At 37.4% G+C, this 27,597-nt stretch overlaps 2 protein-coding genes and 1 non-coding gene across 3 annotated transcripts; 1 reads left to right on the top strand and 2 right to left on the bottom strand.

The window, feature by feature from the left end:
* Positions 1-436: 436 nt before the first annotated feature.
* Positions 437-543, top strand: LOC132176754 (small nucleolar RNA R71). Its single transcript, XR_009439606.2, has one exon. It is a non-coding gene; the product is annotated as a small nucleolar RNA R71 (small nucleolar RNA).
* Positions 544-10,945: 10,402 nt separating this feature from the next.
* Positions 10,946-20,434, bottom strand: HIP1 (HSP70-interacting protein 1). Its single transcript, XM_059586673.2, has 11 exons — positions 20,229-20,434; positions 20,096-20,147; positions 19,845-20,000; positions 19,657-19,744; positions 19,491-19,571; positions 19,307-19,371; positions 14,237-14,377; positions 13,395-13,511; positions 13,046-13,306; positions 12,690-12,747; positions 10,946-11,236 (listed from the first exon to the last, which is right to left on the bottom strand). The coding sequence occupies exons 1-11, from the start codon at positions 20,336-20,338 to the stop codon at positions 11,139-11,141; spliced, it is 1,227 nt and encodes a 408-aa protein (XP_059442656.2). The 5' UTR covers positions 20,339-20,434; the 3' UTR covers positions 10,946-11,138.
* Positions 20,435-23,873: 3,439 nt separating this feature from the next.
* Positions 23,874-26,734, bottom strand: LOC132176368 (non-specific lipid transfer protein GPI-anchored 7). Its single transcript, XM_059588555.2, has 3 exons — positions 26,316-26,734; positions 25,768-25,794; positions 23,874-24,126 (listed from the first exon to the last, which is right to left on the bottom strand). The coding sequence occupies exons 1-3, from the start codon at positions 26,626-26,628 to the stop codon at positions 24,041-24,043; spliced, it is 426 nt and encodes a 141-aa protein (XP_059444538.2). The 5' UTR covers positions 26,629-26,734; the 3' UTR covers positions 23,874-24,040.
* Positions 26,735-27,597: the final 863 nt, after the last annotated feature.

A 27,597-nucleotide genomic window follows, 5' to 3' on the forward strand; every position in this document is an offset into this window, starting at 1 on the left:
TGTTGCTGCATAGTCAAGAACTAGATCAGGGCACCTTCAAGGTCATTCTTTTTCGGCTCCTGATCTGCAATTGAAAACATGGGACAAGTTTCAGTGGTGTGGTCAAGATGGGAACATATGGCACATACCTCAACTTGTGCAATTTGTTGTAGAGGGAAAATGTTATGACTAGTCATGGCTTCTACTATCATATTCAGCTTTCTACCATTTGAGTTTGAGCTCCACCATTTGTGCTCTCTTCATGTATGCCCTATTCTTTGAGTCCTTGTCTCCCTCTGGCTGAGATTGTTGGGAGTTCTCACTTAAAGTCGCAAATAGTTCTATGGCTTCATCACTACTTTTCTCCATTAGCATGCCACCACAACCTAAATCTACAACACTTTTGTTAGGATCATTTAAATCTTCGTAAAAGGCTTGCACCTAATTGTCTTGAGCTAAGTTGTGATGTGGGCATTTGAGACACAGCTCGTTGAAGTGCTCCCATGCTTCAAAGAAAATGTCTCCATCTTTTTGTTGAAAGGTTAGAATCTCTCTTCTAAGTTGCCTTGTCTTTTGAGCTGGAAAGAACTTCTTTAAGATCTTTGTGGTCAACTCCTCCCAGTTGTGAATAGAACCTGCAGCCAAGGAATTTAACCATAGCTTAGCATTATCTTTCAAGGAAAAAAGAAAGCGAATTAACCTGATTCCCTCTACGGTTAAACCCTGGACATTCTGAGTCTTGCAAAGATCAAAGAAATCCCTTATGTGCAAGTATGGATTCTCAGAAGGTGTGCCTCTATAGTGTGGAACTAAATTGAGCAAATGTGGAGATAAGTTGTAATTTTCCTTTGAACACTGGGCTGAAAATCAATGCATGATGGCTGGTCGAGGTTTTGGGGGATGAAGGAATTTTTCATAGGTCTTCGCACCAGTGGTGGATCCGCAACAAGGACTTCCATATTTTCCTCAACTTCAGAAACTTCTTCTGTATCGGAGTTTTCTCTTTGCCTTCGTTGAAGGGTCCGTTCAATTTCTGGATCATACTAAATGATGGCTAAACTCTGAGATCGATGACCCAACATGAAGACAAAATTAAAGAAAATTAGATGTTGTGATTACAGCAGCTTCATGCTCCTCTCTAGAAAAGGTGCGCTCGATCGCACTGCTACGTGTGGAAATAGTGTTGTCTGGTGCACTCGATCGCTATAGAGGTGCGATCGATCGCACTACTGCTGATCGAAGACAGGGCTGTAGAACAAAAAACAAAACGATTAGAAAAACAAAAGGAAATTGACACAAAAACTAAAAACAGAAACAAAATAAACAAATTGAGAAATAAAAAAGAATTGAGCTAAACCTTAAGGAAAAAAAAATTCTAAACAAAATTTAACACAATCCTCAGCAACAACGCCAAAAACTTGTAATGCCAAATACCCACCTAAATTCATAAGCAAATATTTAGTACGTTTTACTCACAAGTGCACAAGATCAAAACGATAGTATAGTAGGCAAATACGAGATCATTCCCACGAGGATTGGTAAATTATGTTTAAAAATAATTTCTTAATTAATTAACGGAATTAAACCAATTGTCACAGATTGAATTTAATAATAAAATAAAAAGGTAAAAAAAGATAAAAATAAGAACTAGGGTTAGGGTTTCGACATCCACCACTTATCAGAACTAATTAAGATAACAATATGCCAATGCTAGCAATTATACTAATGTACTTAATGCTTGCCAACCTAAAGGATCTACTCCTTAAGCTATTGATTTTCCTAAGCAACGAATTATGCATGGTATCTACTCTAATTCTTTTCTTTCTAAAAGGATTTAGTATGGTTTCTACTAAGTTGTTCTTCAAGAAAGCATTAATCAATAAAAATCAACAAACACATGAAGCCTAGGGCATGGTATCCACTCCCGGTTTTCCATGTTGATTAATTCAAGAACCCATGATGAGGTTCTTTTGTCACTTTATTAACCCCAGGACTTGGTCATCCAAATTGACTCAGTTAAAAAAACCCAAACACATGCATATGTTTATTAGGCACAATCATAGGAGGCATTCAATCAAATAGGAAATAAATATAATTGACTCAGTTAAGCACTTAAATATAATTGTAGCCAAGGCGCCAATATTGAAATCCTAAAAAAACATGACTAGGGCTTCAATCTAGCCCCTAACAAGGGTTTAGTTACACATAATGAAAATAAAACTAAAATGGAAAAAGAAGAAACCGAAAACGCTTCTAGCTTGAGCCTCCAATTCTTATCTCCAAGATTGAATATCAAATTGTATGAATAGAGGGAATCTATTTATAGGCTTGGGAACAACCCTATATGTTCTAGTGTAGCCAATCAACTCACAAATCGAGTTGGAATTGGATTTTAGTCAATGAAACTGTGTCTCTACCTCCAAGGGCACGAATGCGCTCGATCGCATTGCTACGATTGATCCTTTGGCTTTTGTGCTTGAGCACTGATGCGTTCGAGCTTGGATGCTTGTGCGGTCGAGCACTGTTGTGCTCAATCCCATGCATCCCAGCTTTCTTTCAAAAAATGTCCTTGAAACTCTGAAACTTGCAGGAATCCCCTTCTTTTCTTTAAAACTCTAAAAATGCTAGAAAACATAAAAACAATACAAAACATCAAATAATAACGAAACTAAGATATTAACATATATGAATTAAGAGGCTAGAATGTGTAACATTCAGCACTTATCAACAATCTTCGAGACAATGGTATTTGAAGTTCCACCAAGCTATACTTGAATATGGTTTAGAGGTAAGTCCACTAGATCACGGCATTTAACCATATTGTCATTATATGTAGATGATATATTGTTGACTAGAAATTATCCAGATATGATAAACGACACTAAAGTTTTATGTAGATGATATATTGTTGACTAGAAATTATCTAGATATGATAAACGACAATAAAGCTTTCTTAGCATTCAAGTTTGAAATGAAAGACATGGGCATTGCTAAATATGTCTTGGGTATAAGAATCTCTAGAAATAGAAATTCAAAATTATTATACTTGGATTAGGAAAAATATCTGGAAAAGATACTTAGAAAGTTTAATATGTCTAATTGTAAACCATTAAGTATACCCATTTCAAAGGGTCAACATTTAAGCAAAACAATGTGTCCCCAAAATGAGATAGAGATCATAGAAATGGAATCAGTTCCATATGCTCAAGCAGTCGGCAGTCTCATGTATGCCATGACAAATACAAGACTTGACATTTGTCATGCGGTAGGATTGGTGAGTAGATATCAGTCCAATCCAGGGAAGGAACACTTGCAAGCTGTAAAGCGAATATTTAGATATTTGCAAGGCACCAAAAATATCAAGCTATGTTTTGGTTTAAGTGATGTAAAAATTGCAAGATACACCGATGCAGATTTTGCAGGTGATGCAAATGATAGAAAATCTACAAGTGGATATGTGTTCCTATTTGGTGGAACATCTATTTCTTAGTCTAGCAAAAAACAGAATTGTGTTGCAAAATCCACTATGGAGGCTGAGTATATTTCATGCGGCACAACAGTAAGCAACGCAATCTAGATTGGGCGTTTCAATGAAAGTTTAAATTTACGTATACCTATTAGACCGGTCAATAAGTTTTGTGACAATAGGTCTGCTATCTCTTAATAAAAAGTGGAGCACATAACTCCAAAGGCAAACACATTGATAGAAATTATCATTATATTCAAGATATAGTGGAGAAAGGTGAAATAAAGGTTGAATTTATTTCATCAATAGAGATGGTAGCCGATCCTATGACCAAGTGATTGCCTTTGGATAAATTCAAAGGGCATGTCGCAACAATGGGGTTAAGATACATCTAGATGAGGTTGACGCATGAAACGGAAGGATTCGGGGACGCCTGAAAGAATGATTCCATGCTTTTCTACCTAATATAAAATAATTGGTCAATTAAGGGCACATAACAACTACGAGGAACAAATATTAGATTTTACATAAATGCAAAGTCTATTCAAAGGTATTTTGTTGAATTTGAGTAATATCTATGCTCTAAAAGTGTTAAAGACACTAATAAGGTGAATCAAGGAAAAACTTTAACAATAGTGATGTTTTAGGAAGTACTTGATCAAAAGCTTAGTACAGGTGTAACGACCCAGAGAAAAGTGCTAGCCACATCTGTGCTATTACTCCAAAAGAACTAGTCAATTTGGAGCTTCCCTAGAATTCATTATAATGCCCTATTTCACCAAGTAACTAGGAAATGTGGGACTCAGCACCTATGACTATCTTTATAAACGACTCACTTTATGTGGGCTTCTTCTCATCTTCTCAATATGAGACCAGGGTGTTACAAATGACCCAGGGAAAGCGCTAGCCACATCTATGCTATTACCCCTAAAAGGACTAGTCAATTTGGAACTTATAAAGCTCAGTTTTACCTAGTAACTAAACAATGCGGGACTTAGCACCCATGACTATCTTTATAAACCACTCACTCTATGTGGGATTCTTCTCATCTTTGCAATATGGAACTGGGGTGTTACAAACTCCTTCTCTTAAATTTATGACATCCTCATCAGGGCCACATCATGTAGTGCTCCAGTACCATGTGACCTGATATTATTAGGTGGCTCTAATACCATTTGTAACGACCCAGTGAAAAGCGCTAGCCACATCTGCGCTATCACCCCAAAATGACCACATCTGCGCTATTACCCCAAAAGGACTAGTCATTTTGGGGTGATAGCGCAGATGTTGCTAGCACTTTTCCCTGGGTCATTACAAACTTATAACGACCTAAGAAAAAGCGCTATCCACATCTGCACTATTACTCCAAAATGACTAGTCAATTTGGAGCTTTCCTATAATTCATTATAAAGCCCAATTTCACCTAGCAAGTAGACAATGTGGAACTTAGCACCCATGAATATCTTTATAAACCACTCACTCTATGTGGGCTTCTTCTCTTCTTCCCAATACGAGACCGAGGTGTTACAAACTCCCCCTCTTAAATTCCTGACGTCCTCGTCAGGGTCATGTCATGCCGTGCTCCAGTACCACATGACCTGACATTATTAGGTGGCTTTGATACCATTTGTAACTACCTAGAGAAAAGCGCTAGCCACATCTACACTATTACCCCAAAGAGGGCTACTAGGCATCCCAACACTTTTTCCCAAATTCCCTTTCCCAAAAGATCTAGACCCCACATTCATTTAAGAAAAAAAATATATAAATCTATTTATTTATTGAATGGACTAGATCATTTGGAAAAAAGTGTTGGGATGTCTAGTATTATCCTACCCCAAAAGGACTGGTCAATTTGGAGCTTCCTTAGAATTCATTATAAAGCCCAGTTTCACCTTGTAACTAGGCAATGTGGGACTTAGCACCCATGACTATCTTTATAAATCTCTCACTCTATGTGAGCTTCTTCTCATTTTTCCAATATGGGACCGAGGTGTTACAAACTCTCCCTCTTAAATTCCTAACGTCCTCGTCAAGGCCACGTCATGCAGTGCTCGAGTACCACATGACTTGACATTACTAGGTGGCTCTGATACCACTTATAATGACCCAGGGAAAAGCGCTAACCACATCTACGCTATTACTCCAAAAGAACTAGTGAATTTGGAGCTTCCCTAGAATTCATTATAAAGCCTAGTTTCACCTAGTAACTAGGCAATGTAGAACTTAATACCCATGACTATCTTTATAAACCACCCACTCTATGTGGGCTTCTTCTCATCTTCCCACTATGGGACCGAGGTGTTACAACCCATCAGAACTCTGTAGTTAAGCATGTTTCTGCGAGAGTAGTACCAGGATGGGTGACCTCCTGGGAAGTGTGGTTCAGGGGAGCCAAAAGTAAACAATATTGTGTCATTGGGGTGCGGTGTTACAACAAGTCAACACATGATTTTGTGTATGGTTGTAGTCGTCAATTATAGAATGGGTATGGACTATACTCCCAACCAAGGAGAATTGATGACATTCGTTAGTAAGATAACGAGATGAAGTCATCTCTAATATGTTGTTTGTTTAACAGTATATGGTAAAAGATGTGGTTAGATTAAATGACAAAACGTGCACACATGGAATCATGTCTTAATCTGATGCCAATCTATAGCTTTTATAGATGAGAGTAGGCATGAGTTAAAAATATTACTATCATAGTAATCATGCACTACTAGAGTTTATCACCAAATGTTATAGTGTAATCAAGTGTGAAATATAGATGTAAGGGTGATCACGCCATTATTAGTGTGGTCATCCCCCACACTTAATCATCTCCATGGAAGGTGATAACTTCCATAGAGGTTAGAGATAGAAGAGAACAATACAACTCTTCATGAAGAGTTGCATTGCAATAGTATATATATGGAGAAAACAGTACGTAACATTCATTCAATCATATTTTATAGACAATCTGTTTTCTCTCTTCACTTTGGTCCTCTATTGGATTTCTACCCTAACAAGATAAATCCTTCTACATAAAGATCCTTGTAACAATTTTCCTACACAATCGCCTAAGAGTTTTGATGCGAAAAACTAATGCTTTAATAGGTTTTAACTATTATATATGGTCTACCCAAGATATTACCCATTCTCAGCAGGGTTGGCGCTGTCCCGAGGGACCTGTAATACAACGTCAGTGCCCTGGCCGTTGTACGCTACCGTTCATATACTAGCAACCATACCGAGTCCAACCTCGGGTGACCCATGCTACTAATAATGTACGTCTTATAGTGACTCGCCAATCATGGTTGCACCAATCACAAAACAACCATTAGATCCAAGGCCCATATAACTCATACGCACATGATTGACCATAGAATCAAGTATATATAGTAAGCTCATGGCCATTATACCGCACATACCGGTGTACCATATTATACGATGCATCTCATCAACCGATTATTAAGACAGTTACCAAGTTACGTAAAAGAATAAATATGTTCATATCATACACATACTCAATCAGCTGACATATAGCACGTTCTTAAGAAAAATAGTCATAAGTGTTTACTTTTACCTCATATGCTCGCTCAAGTCTTCAGACATTCCAAATCCCTGCTATAACAAAACACGGCTATTGTTATACACAATGCTAGAGGGTTTACTAAATACACAAAAAGGTCCTAAGCGAGTACGTCTAGCCAAAACGTCACAAAACCCTACCGATATGCATTTTGGGCTCTAGTCGAACGTTCGGCCAGAATGGGTAGAGAACGTTCTGGAAGAGTCAAAAATACAAAGTTTGAGCTTTTATCCTTAAGTCACCATGTTACAAACTACACCCTAGGCTCTAAACATGTTTATACCAACATAGGGAAGCATGATACATAAGAAAACCAAAGAAAACAATGAGCGTTTCTAAACCATTTGAAAACCACTCATTTCTTCTAAGAAGAAATGACGCACAAGTCATGGCATCTTTAAAAACTTCAAGAAAGCAAGGATAATATCAAGATAACATAAAGGCTTGATGAAAGGTCAAGAGTTACCTTGAAGATAGCAATAATCCCCCAAAACCTTCTCCCTTTTTCTCAAGAAAAATATCCTCTTACTCTAGGGTTAGTATTTCTGGTGTAAGAGAAGGTTAAGGGTCAAAGGGGTGGTATTTATAGGGGTGGCAAGGCGTGCTCCCTTCTAAAAAGGTGGAGAATAGGTTAAAAATACTTTTTAGACCATCACCGAACATTCGGTACTATGGGCAAACGTTCAGTGTACTATTACACTGTGATAATTTGAGGGGGTTAAGTGGACTTTACTCAAAAAAATAAATAAATAAAAAGCCATAGCCAGCTTGGTCATGGGTCACCAAATGTATTTTGAAATTTTCACACCCTTATTATGATTTAACAAAAAATTCTAATTGGGGAATGACATTCCTAATTTTTTAAACTTAACAATCCTACGTTTAAAACTTTGAAGGTATGATTACAAAAACGATAAAACGTTAGATGGGATAAATAAAGTTTTACCAATATTGCTTATATTAGTCCGGCCCTTCAAAGACCATAAAGTACCCAGAGTTCCCTCAACACCCCCCCCCAACCATATGTTGTTCTCCTTTCGCAACTCTCATGTACAAAGAACGTTGGTGATTATGAACATTATTTCAGATATACATCAACTTTCTGGCACACAATTATGATCCTAAGAAAAATTTTCATTTCGAGTTGCAATTTTATAAATTGTGAGACCTGTGTACAGTGTAAACACCATTTTAGCCTCTCTTTTTTTCATGTCTTAAAAAAGTGTGTAGAGTGTAAGATGATGATGGTGATGAGAAGGCCGAAGCCTAAATGACATCATCATCATGGCTGAAGCAACCATCAAAGGACAGCTTAAATTGACAGACTAGCTACCACATTGAAATTCACCTTACGTGGCGGTAACTATTCTCCACAGCCGTTGAATTATATGCTTTTTGTATTTCCAAAAGTCATCTCAATTACGTAATTAGAGGGTAATGCACTCGTCATTAAGGTATACATTTTAATTAACAACTAAAAATACCACACTAACTCGGTACAACTTTGTCTAATACCACTATTAACTGCCTTTTATTTCTTTTCTTTTTTTAAAAAAAAAAAAAAGAATTAAGGAACAAAATTACTTTTTAAGTCCATTAAAATGGAGAATGCTGAGTATTTTTTTGGTCCTAATAAATATTATTTTTTAAAAAAAAATAAAAAATGAAAAATAAACGGACACTTATTTCTCACTCAAATTTTAAAAAATAATACACACCTAAGATTATGAGAACACCTAGCATTTCTCTGTTAAAATACATTCTATAATAGTTTTCTTATATCATTACAATATTTCTTCTTTTTTCTTTTTTAACAAAATTCAAGTTCTCACGTACGTTCATATTTTTTACAAAAATTTTAGTACAGTCCCTATGAAAAGAGAGATGATAAAGAAATATTTTTTATTAAAATAATTGATAAAATTAAAGTGCATTGGGTAGTATTATAGGTTACCCAATGTTTAAGGAATGTATAAGAGTACTGAGTATCGGCCGCTAAGACCGACATGCAAAGCCAAAAGTATAGCGTTGAAGCGGAGGATTAGCAAATGGGTCACACACTTGAGAGCTAATCAGACCCGCTGAAACATCTAAAGCACTCAATTAGAAGGGAGACCATTTTTCAGAATCTGAAAGCTCCAAACAATCACTTCCCTAAAATAGTGGTCATAAGATAAGACATCCCATGGATAGAATATCTTGATTTTTTTGGGTGAAGCCAAGATTTTGTTGCTTTTTGTCCCACAACACACATCAGAGGTAGAATAAATGTCTAATGGGAGAGAAAAAGAAAGGTTGGTAGGAAATCAGAAAAGAAAGTTTGATGTGTATATAAATATATATTTGTTACATTGTGGACCTAAAAAATGGCCAATCAAAATTAAGTGATGAAGACAAGCAGCTTAGGTGGTGGTGATTTAGACCCAAAAGCTTTATACTTTCTGAATATACTTTCTTCAAGAGTAGATGCAATGTCTTGTTTCGTCTTGGTATGGAAATTTTGTTTCAGCTTTTTATGTGGTCAGAAAACGATAATAAACTAAATGACACCATGCATCCCATCCCACAAACATAAACACCCCACGAAAGCAAAATTTGATCTCACTTTTTTTTTTTGTAATTTATTTTTGTGTTGATGGTCGTTGTATGAGTGCTCTGGAGAGGAGCATGGCTGAGGAGGATATCTCACCTATGGCGTTGATGAATGAAGGGGCTTTCTTTCTATTCGAAGATGAGAGAGACATATGAGTGGTGGGCAAAGAAATCAACATCATAATCAACTTGAATTTGGGGTCTGAAAAAACGTACGCACTACGGGCTTCCGTTTCTTCTTCAAAATCAACCCCAGATTAGCCGCCATTAATATTTGAGGTCTTTGCTTTGCTTTGGTACTACGGACCTCTCAAAATATGAAATTGACGTACAAACGACGATTAACATGTTTTTGAAGCAACTGGAAAAAGAAAAAAGAAAACAAAGAATCCTTTTCTTTTTTTTTCAAAAAAAAACAATTTGGAAAATTTGTGGAAGACGGTAGTTTATTTCTTTCTTTCTTATCCAACATTATTGACATAGTAATTCCCACTTTCTTAACAAGTCTCGTCCTCTGTAAAAGCCCACCAAGAGAAGTCCTCCCTGCCCCTGGCACCCCCCACTTATTTTCTCCAGTTTCATTCTCTCATTTTCTCTATTGTTCTTTCTTTCTTACTTTTTTTTCTTTTTCTTTTTCTTTTCCATGTTTTGTAGGCCAGTTAAGGTACCGTCTGCCACCCACCCACTCTCTCATTTTCTCTCTTGTTCTTTCTTTCTTTTTTTCTTTTTCTTTTCCATGTTTTGTACGCCAGTTATGCTACCGTCTGCCACCCACCCACATGCCCTCCAGTCATCCTCCGACCTCTTCTCCGCCTCCTCTACCCCTTACTTGGCATAATCACGCGCCACCTCCTTTTCGCATAACAGAATTATGACACGTATTGTATATCCCCTGCCTCTTTCGATTCCCTCTCTGCCTCCTTAACCAGTAGTCACCTTTTTCTCAACGTTAGGTGCCCACCAACACAGATCCATCCTCTGTAAACAGTGCAGCTAGATCCCAAGCAACCATCCATGGATCCGGTGCGGGCCCTTTCCTGTTGAGGTTTCATCCCCTCCAAACACCGATCAACCCTCAATAAGACAGGTATATCTTCCAACAATCGGTTCTTCACCACCAGCCCTTATTAGGCCTTTGGAGCTAACCTGGTTGTGCTGGACCTTCAACCATTTCTGGATCGGCATGGGCTGGATCTTTTAGATCTCGACCTCTATTTTGTACTTTTGCTTTCTAGGAACAAATTTGAATTGCCTAAAAAGAAATAAAAATAAAAAATAAAAAAAGGGGGGGTGATTTTTCCGACAGTATTGACAGTGCATACAACTCAAGGATATCATATCAAGCCACCATTCTATTAAACCATTTTTCAAATCTGAAATAAACAGGTATCGTTGCTCACACCACCACCATGGTTTTGGATGTTGAAACTGACAAAATCACCCCAATGTAACATAGAGGATCCTGCCTGCCATAACTTACACCAAGTTGATCTCCCACAAACACGATTTTAATATTGAAACAGTTTACTACTTAGGTCCTGCAAATTCGCTCATCATCTTTGCAATTACGGGAGCCACCTTGGGATTTCCTTGATGCTTCGAAAGATTAGCAGGGTTCTTCATTACTGCAAAATTATCAGCCAAAGATGAGGAAAGGATAACAGTCAAACAGCCTATAAAGCTTTGTGACCCATCTATCTATACACACAGCAAGTTTCTGAGGGAAAGGGGAAGTTCTAATGATACAGCAAGATCAAGTAGTTTTCACACACAAAAACGTAGAGAGAAAACAATCAGCCCTTTCATGAGCATATTTTGACAGTATTAGCCACATCATGTTACATTGACATATACTTCTTAAGGAAAATAATTATAAACTCCCTTTGAGTTCTAAATTAAGTTCATTGAGATATTAACACGCTCAATATTCAATACCAGATGACCAAAGATACACTGGACAAGATCACCAGTAGAAGTAACGTGCAAAGACGAAAAAAATAAAATACATACAAGCTCAATGGATCCTACTTCGACGGACATTCCACACTTGCATATGCCATAGATTCGACCAGATCATCCAACAACATGCATCAGAACATAAACATGATTCATTATTGCTTTCTCACCTTCAAGTCTCTTTCCTTTTATCATTTGGCAGGAGAGAACCTTTTCAAGAGTATGTTCCAACTTATTGCTATGCCGTCTATGTTCATGTAATGTATTAATATCTATTTCTGTTTTGTAACTCAATTCTACTAGAACCACTTTCTTTCCAAAACTGCCCCCTGCAGGACAACTATGGTGGCACATACCGAAAGCTAGAGAAGATGTTTAAATAGTAATTAAATGATTAAATTCACTCTTTCTAATGTGATCTAACAGAAGATATTCACTTTCTCAAGCTACAAGAAATACCGTTCACAAAAGAAATCTATCATCTTATCAACAAGGTACTCTTACAATTCACACCCCACCATCTGGTGGCCTTTTGTACCTTGCAAATTGTGAAGGCAAAACTAAGAAAATCTCAAGTCTGCTTTCACCTACTAAGTAAAAGATGTAGTTCATGTTATTCTGATTAGAGTGGACGTATTAAATGCTTCTTATAATTTCAGTGCCCCTTCAAGTGTATCTAGGATGCACCTTTTGTTTTTGTTTTTTATTTTCTTTTTCAAGTTTTTGAGAAGCAAGAACCTTTTTTAAAGCGCCAACCAGGACACAACCTATGCAGCCTTTATACCATACAAAATAATTGAGCCCCTAAAAAGCTAGTAAGTGCTAACCCTTACAGTAAAGAATGCCTAAATATCGACTAAAGAATTGTAGGGACGATGTAATTGCAAATTCATGTATCAAAAAGATAGCAGAAGCTTGAGATATTAATGGATGAGACTAGAGTTGACGTCATACAACTTAAATAGACTAGAATTTAAATATATGTAACCCAACTCTTTTTTTGTTTCAAGTAAAATCTGTTCAATCCAAATACAAAAAAAATTATGAAAAATGACTAAAATAACTAAGAAAAAGTGAAAAATAGTCGTAGTTAAAAAAAGAGTTAGATAATAGAATATGTACCATCTTGAAGAGCAGCCATGACTTCTGGATCACTAAATGCCGCCATCAGTTCAGGGTCCTACTCAACAAATAGAAAGCAAAAACACATCAAAGAACCAGTCTATGAAACACATCCCTGACTTAAACACTGCATTGCATGATATAACCCTATGGAAGAAGAGATAGAACATATGCAAAAAATAGCTCATCGCATAGCATATTTTTCTGTAGTAGAGCCACAAAGAAATTTGCAAAAAATACTAACATTTAGCTCAAATATTCAGACTCGATTGTAGTACTTAGCTAGAAAGCATCACCAATATCATGCTGAACATATTAATATTAAATAAAAATCTACAAAGTCCCATCAAACTTACCTTCAATATTTTGCCAAAATCAACATTTCCAGGAACCCCTCCTGGCATGCTACCAGGGAAACCCGGCATACCTCCAGGCATACCTCCCGGCATACCTCCAGGCATACCCCCCGGCATACCTCCAGGCATGCCTCCAGGCATACCTCCAGGGAAGCCTCCAGGCATACCTCCAGGGAAGCCTCCAGGCATACCTCCCGGGAAGCCTCCAGGTTTCTTACTGGAAGATGACTCCTCTTGCTTCTTGGCCTTCTCGTATGCAGCCTTAAACAGAATGCACAAGCAAATTGTCATTCTCATAGCAAAAAGGTTGCTGGATAATTTTGTAAGGAGCCAAACATAAAAAGGTCACCTGAGCTTCTGCACGGCGACGTTGTCTTTCACGCTCAATTTTTCTCTCCTCTCTTTCCTTGTGCAACCTTTCATACTTCCGGCGGTGTTCCTCAATCCTGTGTGCATTTGGTTCCACCTGGACAGTCCAGCAGTCAGTGAGATGCAAGAGAGAGAGAGAGAGAGATGCCTAAATAAGTAAAAACTTATGCCACAACAAGTCTCCTGTGCTGGCATATTTAGCCATGTCAAATGTGCCAATTTGAATGTTATCAGCATCACAAAATACATTTAATACGATATGTTTCATATGCAAAAACAATTTGCACCTTCTAGATGCTAAAATCATAACTGCATCTTTAAATAGGCAAGAAAAGGCTACTCGTAAACTCAAAAGCTGGTCAGCTATAGATAAGCAGACCAGTTCTCAATCTTTCTCCAAAAGATAAAATGACAATTGTAAGTTCATTTTCATTTCAAAAAACAGTGAGAAACCACTTCTTTGAAAAATGAGAAAGAATAAGCCTAGCTATCCATCAAACTCATTTACATGTATTTTTTTAATTGCACCTAAGCACATTAGCAATAAACTCATTTACAATCTTTAACTACCCGAGTGGATAAAAACATTTTCTTTACATGGCCAAGAAGAGAAGAGTAATTTAATTGCAAAGTATAAACATTTATTTAGCACATATCCAACTTATGTGGATGTCTAAGAGTATGTCTTTAACAGTATATGGTACAATACATGGTGCAAAAACCAGACATATCAACATATCTAAAGAATACAGAATTCCTAAAACTAAGAATCAGTCACTTATGGGACAACTTATTGAAGAGAGAGAAAGAGAGAAAAGAAACCTCCTTAAGAACAGCTTTGATTTCCTCATCATAGTCTAGCGTTGATGCCAGGTGAAGATCCTTTGCAGCCTCTTCCCAGTGACCGAGCATTGCTTTTGCCATGCCACGAGACTTGTAGCCTTTAGCAGAATCTGGGTTAATCTGCGAAAATGTAATCTCACTTTTCAGACTGTCACATTGCACAATACAACTAGCTCTAAAACACGGATTTGAACATGTAGCTTAACTTAGAATATAAACGCGAATAAAATAAACATATTTCAAAACAAAAATCACAATAGATCCTAATAAAAAAAATTGTGCATCTGACTATGCACATCACAGGATGTCTTAATCAACCATGAAGTCACGACTTTACAGGAGTCAATTCATCTCATGAAAATAAGAATACATGTATTCAAGCTGATAAATGTGATACATTTTTTATCAATAATAATTAATTAAAAAAAATAAAAATAAATAAAAAAGGGCAAAGCCGTGCACGAAAAGTATACAAGAGATAGAACTACCCCAAGGGTGTTGAAAATCCAAAAAGTTAACTAGATTTAAAAGATTCAAAGAGGTGAAACTTGGAACATAGAGTACGGCCCAATCCAAAAAGAGAGCTTAAAAAGACAGATTTTAACTAAGCACATTAGATTCGCAGTCCTCGAACAGGCCCCAATTCATTTTTCTCCAAATGCTCCACATGAAGAGTGTATGAATAACTTTTCAAATACCTCTTCAAGATGTCCCCACCCTTGAGTCTTCGAGCAATGGAGCAACTCTAGGAGGTTGTTAAGCTTAGCCCATGAAATTCCAAACAAATTGAGAACCAAGTGCTAGAGTACTCACAATGGAAGAAGAGCTGATTAACTGTCTCCTCACCCTTTTGCATACGAAACACCAGTTTACAAGAGTGAAACACCATCTTCTAAGATAATCGATTCTATCCAAAGCTGCAGACCAAGTAAAGAAAGCAATGCAAGGCAGGGCCCCAACCTTCTAAACACTTCTCCAAGGAACGAACCAAGTTCTCCAAATTGTAAAGATTTATAATATCGCTTCACTTCAAAGCCATGATTGCTAATTGGCATCCACATCATTCTATCCACCTCCCCTAGCCTCCAGCCAACAGAATATCCATCAACCCTTGCTCTAAAATGAAATCTAAAAATTCCAACATGGCAGACGGCAATCGAGTCGCCCCCACCCTTTTGTTCGGAAAACAAGTAACATTGAAGTCTTCCCCCAATGAACCAAGGGACTTCCCACCAACTGAAAACCCCTAACAATTCCATCCACAAATAATGGCTTTCAAAATCAGTATTGGGACCATAGATGCATAAGAAAGCCCAAACAAACTAGTCCACAACACGTTTGAATTTGCAGGAGATGGAGAAAGTGCCCACCACCTCTTCAATACATTCCACTGCTCGTTTATCCCACATTAAGAGAATACCATTTGAGGCTCATGAGGGTGGCAAAACAGTCCACCCGGTGAATGATCCACCCCACAAACCCTGTACAATACTAGCAGAAATCCACTCCATTTTTGTTTCTTGAAGACACACCAAGTCAGGCTTCCAATTTCTAAATAAATTGCCAATGCTGAGCTTTTTCCCTGCGTCGTTAAGACCTCTAACATTCCAACTACTAATTTTTAGATTCATAACAAAGTACAAGACTTAAGACGATACCAAGAAGATGGGCGGGGTTTGCGTGGGTTCCTTTTGGCATCATAGTTCACTAAACTTGCCAAATTGAGAAGTTCTCTAAATCCTTTAACCATGCTCCCAGTATTTCTTTTGATAGAACCCAGCACTTCTTTTTAACCCTTGCATTTGAATTCTATAGCAAGGAACAGCTCTGAAACCTCCTATTCAAACCCTTCGTAAGAAACCCCCAAAATCTTTTCTAAACCATGCATGTCTCTTAACCCACCATTATGAGCTCTCCTTTTGCCTTGCACTAGGAATTGAGGAATTAAATGGGAATACATGGAATCAATACAGAGGGTACCCTCTTTGCACGGGGAAGCCATTACATCAAATGGACTGGAGCACTCAGTTTCAGCTATGTTAGAATCCACAAAAAGGTTGGACTCATCCCTATCATAGCCATACATAAAGTCAGCCGAAACTACTAGGAATCACAAGAGGCCCCACTCATACAAATTGCAAAAGGTAAAAGCCTACTAGGAGAGTGATACCCAGGCCAAACTTGCTCCAAGGCCTTGTAGTTTTTGTTTTAGCGTGAGACCCACACAGGAATCAGCCAAGTTTTTTTCTCTCTTTTTTTTTTTTTTTTTGATAAGTAATATTGTATATATCAAAAAGCGCAAATTTAAAAGGGCGCAACCTTATTACACAGGAAGTATAACAAAGAGCGCCTAGGAGCACCCAAAAAAGACCCTATACTCACAAGGAGCAAGCACCCACAAGAAACCCAAACAGACCCACCAAAGCGTGTCACTTCTCACTCTTGACTACATAGACACAAACAACGGCTACTACCAGCGTTAGGATTGCTAGAAGAGACGTACTCTTTGGAACTTATGTATCTTCCGCGCAAGAGAGATATAGTGCTCCAACCTAACTACCCTTCTCGTCAATTTTTGGCCATTTTTGAATGATGGGTGGGTCGTAGCCAAGTCAGCACTAGACGGCTGTGTTGCTTCTCTCTGGGCGGACCTGGCGGTTGGAATTCTGTAATGCGTCACTAGGAGTACCCCTCCATGTAACACACCCATCCCATATAGGGAAGAGATGAGTAGCCCACATGAAATTGGTAGTTTATAAGAGTCATGAGTGCTAAGTCCCACATTACCTAGTTGTTAGGTGAAACTGAGATTTATAATGAATTATAGGGAAGCTCTAAATTGACTAGTCATTCTGGGGTGATAGCGCAAATATAACTAGCACTTTTTTCTGGATCGTTACAAATGGTATGAGAGCCACCTAATAACATCAAGTCATGTAGTGTTCGAGCACTGTATGACGTGGCCTTGACGTGGACATTAGGAATTCAAGAAAGGGAGTTTGTAACACCCCAGTCCTATATCGAGAAGAGATGAGTAGCTCAGCCCGAGATAGGGGGAGTGTGCACAAGCCCATGAGGGTCCCCAACAAGGGCGTTGGGTCCCAAGAAGGGGTAATTGTGACATCCCACATTGCCTGGGTGTGAGAAAGGGGATGCGCTTATGTAGAACATACTCTCTATAAATAGTATGAGGCCTTTTGGGGTAAACCAAATAATAAAACCGTGCGGGCTTGGCCCAAAGCGGACAATATAATACCACTTTGAGCAAGGTGTTACACTCCAGCACCCCTACCTTATGAAGTGATCAAACCACTTTGTCCGACCACCACCTACGCAATGGAGTGGTCCACAAAAGCATATTGAGGCTATGTTGAGTGTGAAAAGGCAGCCAAGGGAGCACGCCTCTCAAATGTATACGGGGACAACAAATAACGCATCACCTCCACGAACCCTTGCCACCCCCATTTCTCCTTGCCCTTCGGTGATCAAAAGAACCACCCCCCTCCCCCCGCGCTTGTTGTCGTTGAACTCTTCAAGGGCCATGTAACTACCATAGTGGTTGCAGCAACACTAACCCAATAATGCACTCTGCAAATCTCTAAACTTACAGATGAAGCCCACACTGCTTCCCAACCTAGCCACACCATCAACCGTCACAAGCAACCAAATAGCACCTTCCCTTGCCCATATAAATCAATCGACGGTAACCCTTCCCATGTTCTACAACTCAAAGCTTAAAGGAGTTACCCCTAGCTTGAGAATGAACTCAAATGATTTCAATTCTTTTTTGGATAAGCAATGTTGATATAAAAAGCGCAAAGAGGCGCAACCCAATTACACGGGAGGTATAAAGAGAGAGCGCCTAAGAGGTAGAAAAATGAAAAAGAAAGTCAGAAAAACTAATCACTAATGCAGCTAACCAAGCAGACATCCAAGAGTAAAGAGTAAAGAGGAAAAAATGAATAAGTTCTTCTAAAGTCCTAGTGGAATTTTCAAAGCATTTAACATTTCTTTCACTCCATAAACACCACATAAGACAAAGAGGAATCTTGGTAAGTCAATAATTGTGGCTATTGGTGAGGTAGAGAACATTGGGGCTTTAGCTAATATCCTTGGGTGTAGTATTGCTGCTTTGCCTATGAAGTATTTGGGTTTTGCCTCTTGAGGCGTCGTATAAGGATACGATTATGTGGAATTATGTGACTGAACAGTCGGAGTGTCAGATGGCTGGTTGGAAGAAAATGTATATTTCTAAGGGAAGCCGATTAACTCTCATCAAGAGTACATTGTCTAATCTTCCAACTTACTTTTTGTCTCTGTTTCCTATTCCTATGAGTGTAGTAAAAAGACTTGAGAAAGTCCAAAGAAATTTCTTGTGGGGAGGAATGAGAGATGAGCCTAAGTTGCATCTTGTAAGCTGGAATCAAGTCTGCCATCCTTTGCGTGCTGGTGGTCTTGGCATTTGGAAGATGCATAAGTTTAACCAAGCTCTCTTGGGAAAATGACTTTGGAGATATACGAATGAGAGCGAGGCTCTTTGGCTACAAAGAAAAACCTCCTCGTGGGTCTTTCATTATACCAATAGACTCAAAGTAACAAAGACCATGCAACAATCCCTCCAAACAGCTTCAACAGAATCAACCCGTAACCACCTTCACCAACCCAATACAAGAAATGCTACAATACGAAGAGAACCGAAGGACCAACGCAGAGAGATAGTGGCACGTGCCTACACGCACCACCTAGGAGGAGAAAGGGAGGGCAAAAAATTAAGTTTGTAATTGCTGAAAGAGTTTCTCCAGCACCAGATGTCAAGTACCAAACACAGTTAAACATAGTAACATAATTCCTTATACACTAATGACAAACTACCTTACTATGGCTTTAATAGCTCAATCATCCACAACTAGATCAAAGTAGTATGTATGGAACTATATTTATCAATCATACATATATACAAGCATATGCATACTTAGAGGGCATCGCTGTGAACCGCAAGTAAAAGTACAAACACATTTATTCGTAACATATAAAGAAAACAATACTGACCTCCAAAGCTGCATTGGCGTCACGAATAGCCGCATTTGGTTTCTTCATCTTGATATAAACACTAGCTGTAGAAAAACATCATACAAAATCCAATTATTAACATTTTAGAAAACCAAAAATTATCTCACATGTTCAAACAAAAAACACGTATAGTAACACTATGAATGCTAAAGCAAAATCGTACCTCTGGTCCCATACATAATGGCCGACGTCGGATTGAGCAAAATCGCCTCCGTGAGATTCTCAATCGCCTCCTCTAAACTGCCTACATTTCCACAATAATACACCATTCACAAAATGCCTCATGGCACACATCCACATCTATATGTATTATTATTCTTATTCAATACCTTCAGAAATGGCTTCAACGGCTTTGGCCTTAGCAGCCTGGGCGGCATCACGGCTCTCTTCGGTGACCTCGACCGACGGATCTCCCATCTGCAAATATATCAGATCCTCCATCAATACGACACATAAACACCAAAAAGATCACAATGCAATAGAAATGCGATTTTAATTCGAAGAGGAGGAAGAAGACCTTCTGCGGAGGATCACTATCAGGCTCCACAGTCTCCCCCTCGAGCTCGATATCCGACTCAACTATCTCGTCCTCTTCTACTTCCTCGTCCGCATTTCCCTTCCCGCCATCCATGTCAGCCATGTCATCGTCGCTCTCCTCCACCACGAAGCTCCCCTGCACCCCCAATCACACACACATACATACACACTCAAATACACGTGATAAACCCTAGAAATAAAAAAGCCAACGAGAGAGTGAGAGAAGAGTACGGATTTGGAGTCGCCATGCTCGTACGGAGAGGGAGGGAGCTGGGCGCCGAGGCTGAAACGGATCGTTTTGACGCGATTAAACAGATATGAAATAGGAAATTGAAACAGCGAGTTCTTAGGAATGGATTTATACCTTTCGAGATAGTCGCGGAAGAAGGAGAGGGAAGGGTCGGTGAGAATGGAGGGATTGGACTTCACCTGCTCGACGAATTGCTTCAACTGATTTAGCTTCGCGGCGTCCATTTTCTCTTGTGGATCGGTAGCTTTTCTATAGGTTTTCTCTTCTCTCTTCTAGAGAGAACGAAAGCGGCGAGACTGTGTTAAGTAGACTTCTAGTAGATTCTATTGGATATGGATGTAATTAAGGTAGGGTCTGGTTTTCACTTTTGAAAACTGTGGGCCGGTTGACACACGTTACTCCAGTGAGTGAGCCGGTAAGCTCATGCCAATTGTTTGTTCAATTTTTCAAAGGAAAATGTTTACTCGGATTCATTTCTAAATTGGCCAATTTTTATTGGGTTTTAACTTTGAACAGCCCATTATGGTTTTGATCCTTTTTGTTTGGGACATGCACAAAAGTTTTGATGTTGTAGATGAATAATGTTATTTAAAATAAATCTTTATTTTCTGCTTACTTCCCCCTTGTGGTATATTAAAATATGGCTCTTCAGAAAATATATCATTAATTTGGACATGTGACATAATGTAGAAAATTGTGAGCATAGTTATGATAGTTCTGATACTTAAGTCAAAATGGTATTTGAGAAAAGTAGATATAACAATCGGAGTTTGAGTTGAGGGCTAAAAGTTCTCTCTATATTGCATTATCATGTCATTGTCATATGATCTTTAAACTGATAATCTTATTTTATCGCTATTATGATTTATGAAAAAATTGACAATCAACTGAATTCACTGCATAACTAACATTTTATTACTGGATATTTTGCTCACGAGGATGTTGACTTACAATTGTGTCTTTCCACCAGTAAAATATGTGTTGTTTTATGTAGTTGGGGGACATGTGACATAATTTAGAAAATTGAGAGCATAAAAACTTGAAAGTATATTCCAACTAGAGATAGTTATGATACTTAAGTCAAAATAGTATTTGGAAAAAGTAAATACAAAATTCGGAGTTTGAGTTGAGGACTAAAAGTTTTCTCTATATTGCATTATCATGTCATTGTCATACAATCTTTGAACTGATAATCTTATTTTATCGCTGATTGTGATTTATGAAAAAATTTACAACCAACTGAGTTCACTACATAACTAACATTTTATTAATGGGTATTTTGCTTAGGTTGTTGACTTACAATTGTGTCCTTCCACTTTTAAAACATGTGTTGTCTTATATAGTTGAGCTTTGAGGATAGCATAAATGGCACAGAAAGAGCCATTTTCCCAATAACCTTGGCAAACGTAGCCTAGATTATTTTTGAGGAGTTGGACTATGAATTGTCAAAAATTGTGATTACCAAGCATTCACGGGAAAAAGAAGTTGACTGATTCTTAAATTATATGCAGTGTTTATCTTATTCAGTGTGTTTGGAGTAAAACTCCTCATAATATTGACTACGAACCTATGGTTGAGATTATTCGTATTTGTGATTTTATGAGGACCATGACAAGCTTAACTTTGTGTGTCTAATATGCTTTAGTGATTTTAGTCTTGGTTGGTAATATTTTCTTCTTGACTTGATGATCAATCTTAGATGGTAATATTTGATGGATATTTATATTATCTTTTGATGCTTTAATTTAATTATGGTGATTATCTATTGTGGATTAATTAGAGGCTATATCATTTGTTTTACTAAGTGAAGTCTTCCGCTACATACACTCTCTTTTATAAAAGGAGTTAAATGTCCTCCTGTATTTCCATTTTGTCCAAATAGAAATGAGGTAAAGCGTCGTGAAATCAATTAATAGTTAATTTCCTCTGAGCATTAGATGTTATATAAACAGTATACTAGCTAAAACCAGTATACCTTTACCAATCAATTCAATGACATAGCCTTTTAACAATTGAAGTCAGCTTAATCTAAATAATATACAAATCCGTGTATGAAATAGTCACGAGTGGGTGATTGAAATAACGTAATTGAATTTAAACCCATATGTTTAGGCTTTTTAGTTGAGATGATATTCAAACATGTTGTACCAAATTCCCACTTCAAAATTCTCCCTAAATGTAACTATCCAACAAATGATATCAAAGCGTTTTGATTCCATCCATATATATATATATATATATATATATATATATAAGGAATCAGTTTAGTCACATTCATTGATAAATGAGCATAAAGTTCAAATAACACCAAGCAAAAGCTCTGAATCAATCATAGCCGAAGTTACGAGATTACAAGCGACAACGATGACGTATTATATTCCAAACTCAAACAAAATCCGCTAATTTATGACTAATTTTCAAATTAAACAGCAGATCTACGTCAAACAAACTCAAACCAATGCATAGGTAGCTCTTATTCCTTGACAGTTGGCACTAAGGGTAGAGAACCCCAAGCCAAAGCTCATCCTCTTCAATTAGAAAGCCAGGATAACATTCACATCCACAACTCAAAGGTCTGGACCAAAACAACAAACCCGAAGGGCATCAGGCGGACAGATCCAGAGAGAGGACCGAGCATTATTACAAGCAAAAGCAAAAAGCGATTACAAGAAAACAAAACAAGACAGAAAAAACAAAAAAAGAAAAGTCAAACAAAATTACATGGAAATAAACCACATAAAAAGCACATCAAGAGGATGACAACAGTCGGAAAGAAGAGCTGATCGCGCGCTCGCTGGAAACCAAAAACGGAAGGGGCGTTGGAAGCTTATGGTGGTGGGGGAGCGAGAAAAGGCCCAGCAGAGGACGGTGAGCGGCGGAGCACGTGGAAGAGATCGGCGGCGCACTCAAATGGAGGGAGAAGTTTGAGTGAAACTCCAAGAGCATCGCCCACAAAATGTACCTAAGTAAGCAGAAAAAACAACAAAAGCAAATACAGGAAGAAACAAAAACAACTAGGGACTAAAGGAGGGGGAAGAGGCTGTGAGGAATGGAAAAGAAAAAAAGGCCCAAAGAGTTAGGGGCATCAAGTAAATAAGCTAGTTCGCTAAGCAAAAGAGGGCGATGAGAAAGGAGGGAGGAGGCAAAAGAGGGAGAGAGGAAGAGAGCCAGAGGGGGAGAACAAAGGTTCTCCCCCTCCAATGGCTGCTAGAGATAAAACCCTAGCAGAGAGGGGAGGGGGCTAGAGATGTAGACACCGTATGGAAGATTTCCAAGAAATAATACAATTGGTTGAGCAATACTAGGAGACCCAATCCCCTCACAGAGATCATTTCCCTCTCTCTCTCTCTTTAATTTTATTGTTATTTTCATATATCCAACCATAGAAATCCTTATGGTAGAGCTTCGCACAACATCCCATTTCACTAATTTAGTTCACACTCTTGAAGCAAAACCCTAATTTCTCAATTTCTCATAGCAGTAGTATGTTCATACCACTTTCTTTGCATGCCACCAGAAAACAAAATGTTAAATTATATAAAATACCACAATTCAAGTACATAAAACCAAATCAACAGTACTCCATCCATAGCAAAAATATGTTGATTATATATGCTTTAGAAATTGAATATGAACATGTTTCAAACGATATGTGAAGGGAAAATAACGCAATGATCTCATACCATACAATTATACGAAGCACGACATCAATGTAATATTGAATAATGCAGTAGGGCGGACTAAAATTGGACACAAACATGATTAAGTAGATCATCTGGGATAATAATATTGTTCAAATCAATTAAATATCAATAGTGAACATGTAAAAATTACAAATAAGATCTCGGAAGGCAGCTGCCTAATACTGAAATGATCTCAGTATTAATATTATTTACCATGATATATATTCCTATGTGTAGGTAGCCCTAACAAAACATCATAGAACCCAAGACAAGGAATAAAGTAGAACCGCCAGTCCACCCTATCTTGCCTGCTCCATTGTTGTCCTTTCCTGGACAAGAATGTTAAAGAGTGTTATAATATTAATTAAATGATTAAATTCACAATATTAAATTTTTGGGATAAGTTGTAATTTAACATGGTTTCAGAATTAAAAGTCTTGAGTTCAAAAGTTATCTCCATCAATTCACCTCTTATTTCAATTAAATATTTCAAGTGTTGGGTCTCGAAAAATGATTAATTTCCTCCATTGGTCCTTCTCCCATCTTCCCACTTTTTAAAAGCACCATTGGATCTGTGGAGCTCATGTTGAAACCCAATTAAGCTCCACAGATCCAATGGGTGGGAGAAGGACAAAGAGAGGATGTATAACACTTCTTATTGGGTCTCACTTAAGGAGAGTTTTAGCCCACACGTGAAGGAAAGTATTAGAATCTTAATTTATCATTTCTTTCCTATTAGCTTAAACTTTTAAAATGAGTGGTGATTTAACAAGAAGGACAAAATGGATGGATGTAAATTGCTAAATAAGTAGGCAAAAATGTAATTCTCCATGCACTTTTATGCTTCAGAAGTAGAAACATTTAATAAGACTTGATACCATAATCTTGTGTGATCAAGATGCCACGCCACAAAAACATTTAATAGAATTGGGTAATTGAAAGAAATTGAAAATTGGATACCCTTAACCGAAAGTTTTTAAACTTCGGGGGGAAATTTCAAAACACGTGAAAATTTATGAGGGTTTGGTGAAGTTTCCCAAATTATTTTCTTTTTATAATTATGATCTCAAAACAAAACAATTTTGACATGTTAGCAAAAGCCCCAGATGCTTTCAACACCAGTATTACAAAAGTCTGTTACCCAATGAGTCCTAACACAAACAAACCTAGACACTTAAAAGGCCAGAATTGATCTATTATGCAGAATCCATGGTAGCAAGAATGAGTCATCGAAGTTAAACGGCCACTATCATGCCTTATAAGAGAAGCAAAGAATCGAGTTATGACTATATAAGAGAGCTAAGTGGCCTAATGGCTGTACCCCTTTAAAGTCAACAGTGAAAAGAGGCTAGGAACCATATTTGAAAGTAGAGTCACAAAAATTTTCACCCTAAAACTGTTATGCCCATATATTCCTAAAAGAAAAATGATAATTATGACCCCACCAGCAGAAGAGAACAATATTTCTTATAGATGTGCATATTATATACTTTCATGTATCTATTGGATGTATATATATATAAGAGATTAGCTATTCTTGACTTTCTTCTTCTCAAACACTAAAAACTTTTGACAATTCGGATAGACTAGGCTGGCTATTGACACCCCCATAAAAAGAAATGATAAAAAAAAAAACTTGAGCAACTGAATTATTGGAAAGATTCTTCCCAAGAATTGAGCTGGCGTGGGGCAGGCCAATCAGCTCACCTAAAATAACCAAAAGAATGGTAGAAGAGCTGTAGTGGATGCACCTAACCCCAATATTCACCATTACGAGGCGTCTAACTCTATGTATTCAAAGAGTCCAATGATCAAAAGTTTGACCTCAGAGCAATTGAGTAAACTAAAAGATCATGATATTTGCTTCTGTTCAATCAATAGTAACAACCATGTTTCGAATTCTAAGTTTTTTCCCAACCCCCCCCCCCCCCCCCAAAAAAAAAAAAGGGCAATTAGTGAGAAGCTGTTACCTGGGGTTGGAGATGTAGGAGACGAAGCTGCAGTGCATGCGGTAGGAAAAATTAGAGAAATAAACATAAAATCAGGTAATATACAAAAGTAAATCGAAAAAACAAAAAAAAACAACTTGGGTATGAAATTGAAGTTCTGGCAATAGAATTCTATAACTAGCTTAGTTAAAAAAAGCATATTAAAACAGGGTGAATCAAGCTGAGCGACGGTAAAAAATTTGGATCAAGAGATCCTCTTCAATTCCTCAAATCCATATGAACAATCTCCATAAATTAGGAAATTCAAACGAAATATAGAAAATCCAAGATTCTTGAAGTTGAAGAAAGATTAGGAAATTGAGAGACAAATTTAAGTTAATTTGGTAATAATTTCCAGATAAATACAAAATTCTTTTGAAATTATAGAGACAGTTAGTGGCCCATATAAATAAACGGGTGGACCAAACCCAATCTGATTGAGGTTGATCAACAAGAAGAAAAAAATTATAAGAAGATAAAAAATAAAAATAAGAATAAAAAAATGAAAAAAAAAAAAAAAAAAAAATTACCATTGCTGCATTTAGTGATATCTGTGGTAACATTACAGTTCCGGGAGAGATTGAGAGCCTGTTCGACGGTGATGCCGAAAGACTTGAGCAAACTAGGGTTGGTGTAGAGGCCGCAGAGGCAGTCGAGCTGGGTGTTGACGGCATCTTTGATTGAGCTGCAGCAGTTGGCTGCTGGGGTGCTGGAGTTGATGTAGGCGCCGCACGGGATCAGGTTCTGGGCGCAAGTTGCGGTCTGCGCCCCTGCTAAATTCGCGAAACCCACCACGGATAACACCACAATGGTCATCAAGATGGGCAAGTTACAGTTACCCATTTTCTCTCCCTTCTTCTTGGTGTTGGTGTTGGTGTTGGTGTTTCTCTCTGGCGACAATGGCCTCTTGGTCTTGCTTTCTTTCTCGCTTCTGTAGCTGTTTTCTGTGAGGTGCTTCTAGTCTTTATATTGACTAAGGAACCGTCGTCCTTTTCGCTTTCCCAACCTTTTTTTTTTTTTTTTTTTTTTTTTTTTAAGTTTGCCTTAAAAATTTGAGAATCTAATACGGGTATCAAATCTGATTGCGAAGGTTATTAGTACAAGATGATAAAAGGAAAATGTTAAGTTCATGTTACATATATTAATATTGTGGATATTATTTTCTAAAGCATAAAATTTTTCTTTAAACTGAGTTGAAATAATATTTTTTAACTTAGTTTATAAAAGTGATATGTATCTATTTTTTTAAGGACAAAGTTTTTTTATAAATTGGGTTAGAGGAATTTCTTTCAACTTACTCTATAAAAGTGATATGTGTCATTTGAATATGTGAGATGCACATGTTTTTTTAATGGCAGAGACAAAGTTAAAATAAATTTTATTAAAAACTCATGTGCATCTGATATATTATTAAAAAAATTAAACATATTTTACAAAAAAAAAAAAAAATGAACACATGTCACTTTTATAGAGTAGGTTGAAGGAAATTCTTTCAATTCAGTTTGAAGGAAAACTTTGTCTTTTTTTAATAATAGATGAGATGTATATGAATTTTTAATAAAATATATTCTAACTTTGTCCATTCTATTAAAAAAACATATGTATCTCACATGTTCAAAGGAAACATATCACTTTTATAAATTACGTTGAAAAAAATTCCTCCAACCCAATTTGGAGAAAAAAAATTGATGCGGAAACTATTACTTAACCTTTCAAATTATTATCTAATTTAAAATGTTTTTCAAATCTACCTTATTAATATACCAAGCCATTTAATTATTCTTCTATTAGATTTTTTTTTTTTTTTTTGAA

This window comes from Corylus avellana, chromosome 3, assembly GCF_965113065.1.
Source record: "Corylus avellana chromosome 3, dhCorAvel1.hap1.2, whole genome shotgun sequence".
In the NCBI taxonomy this organism is placed as follows: Eukaryota; Viridiplantae; Streptophyta; class Magnoliopsida; order Fagales; family Betulaceae; genus Corylus; species Corylus avellana.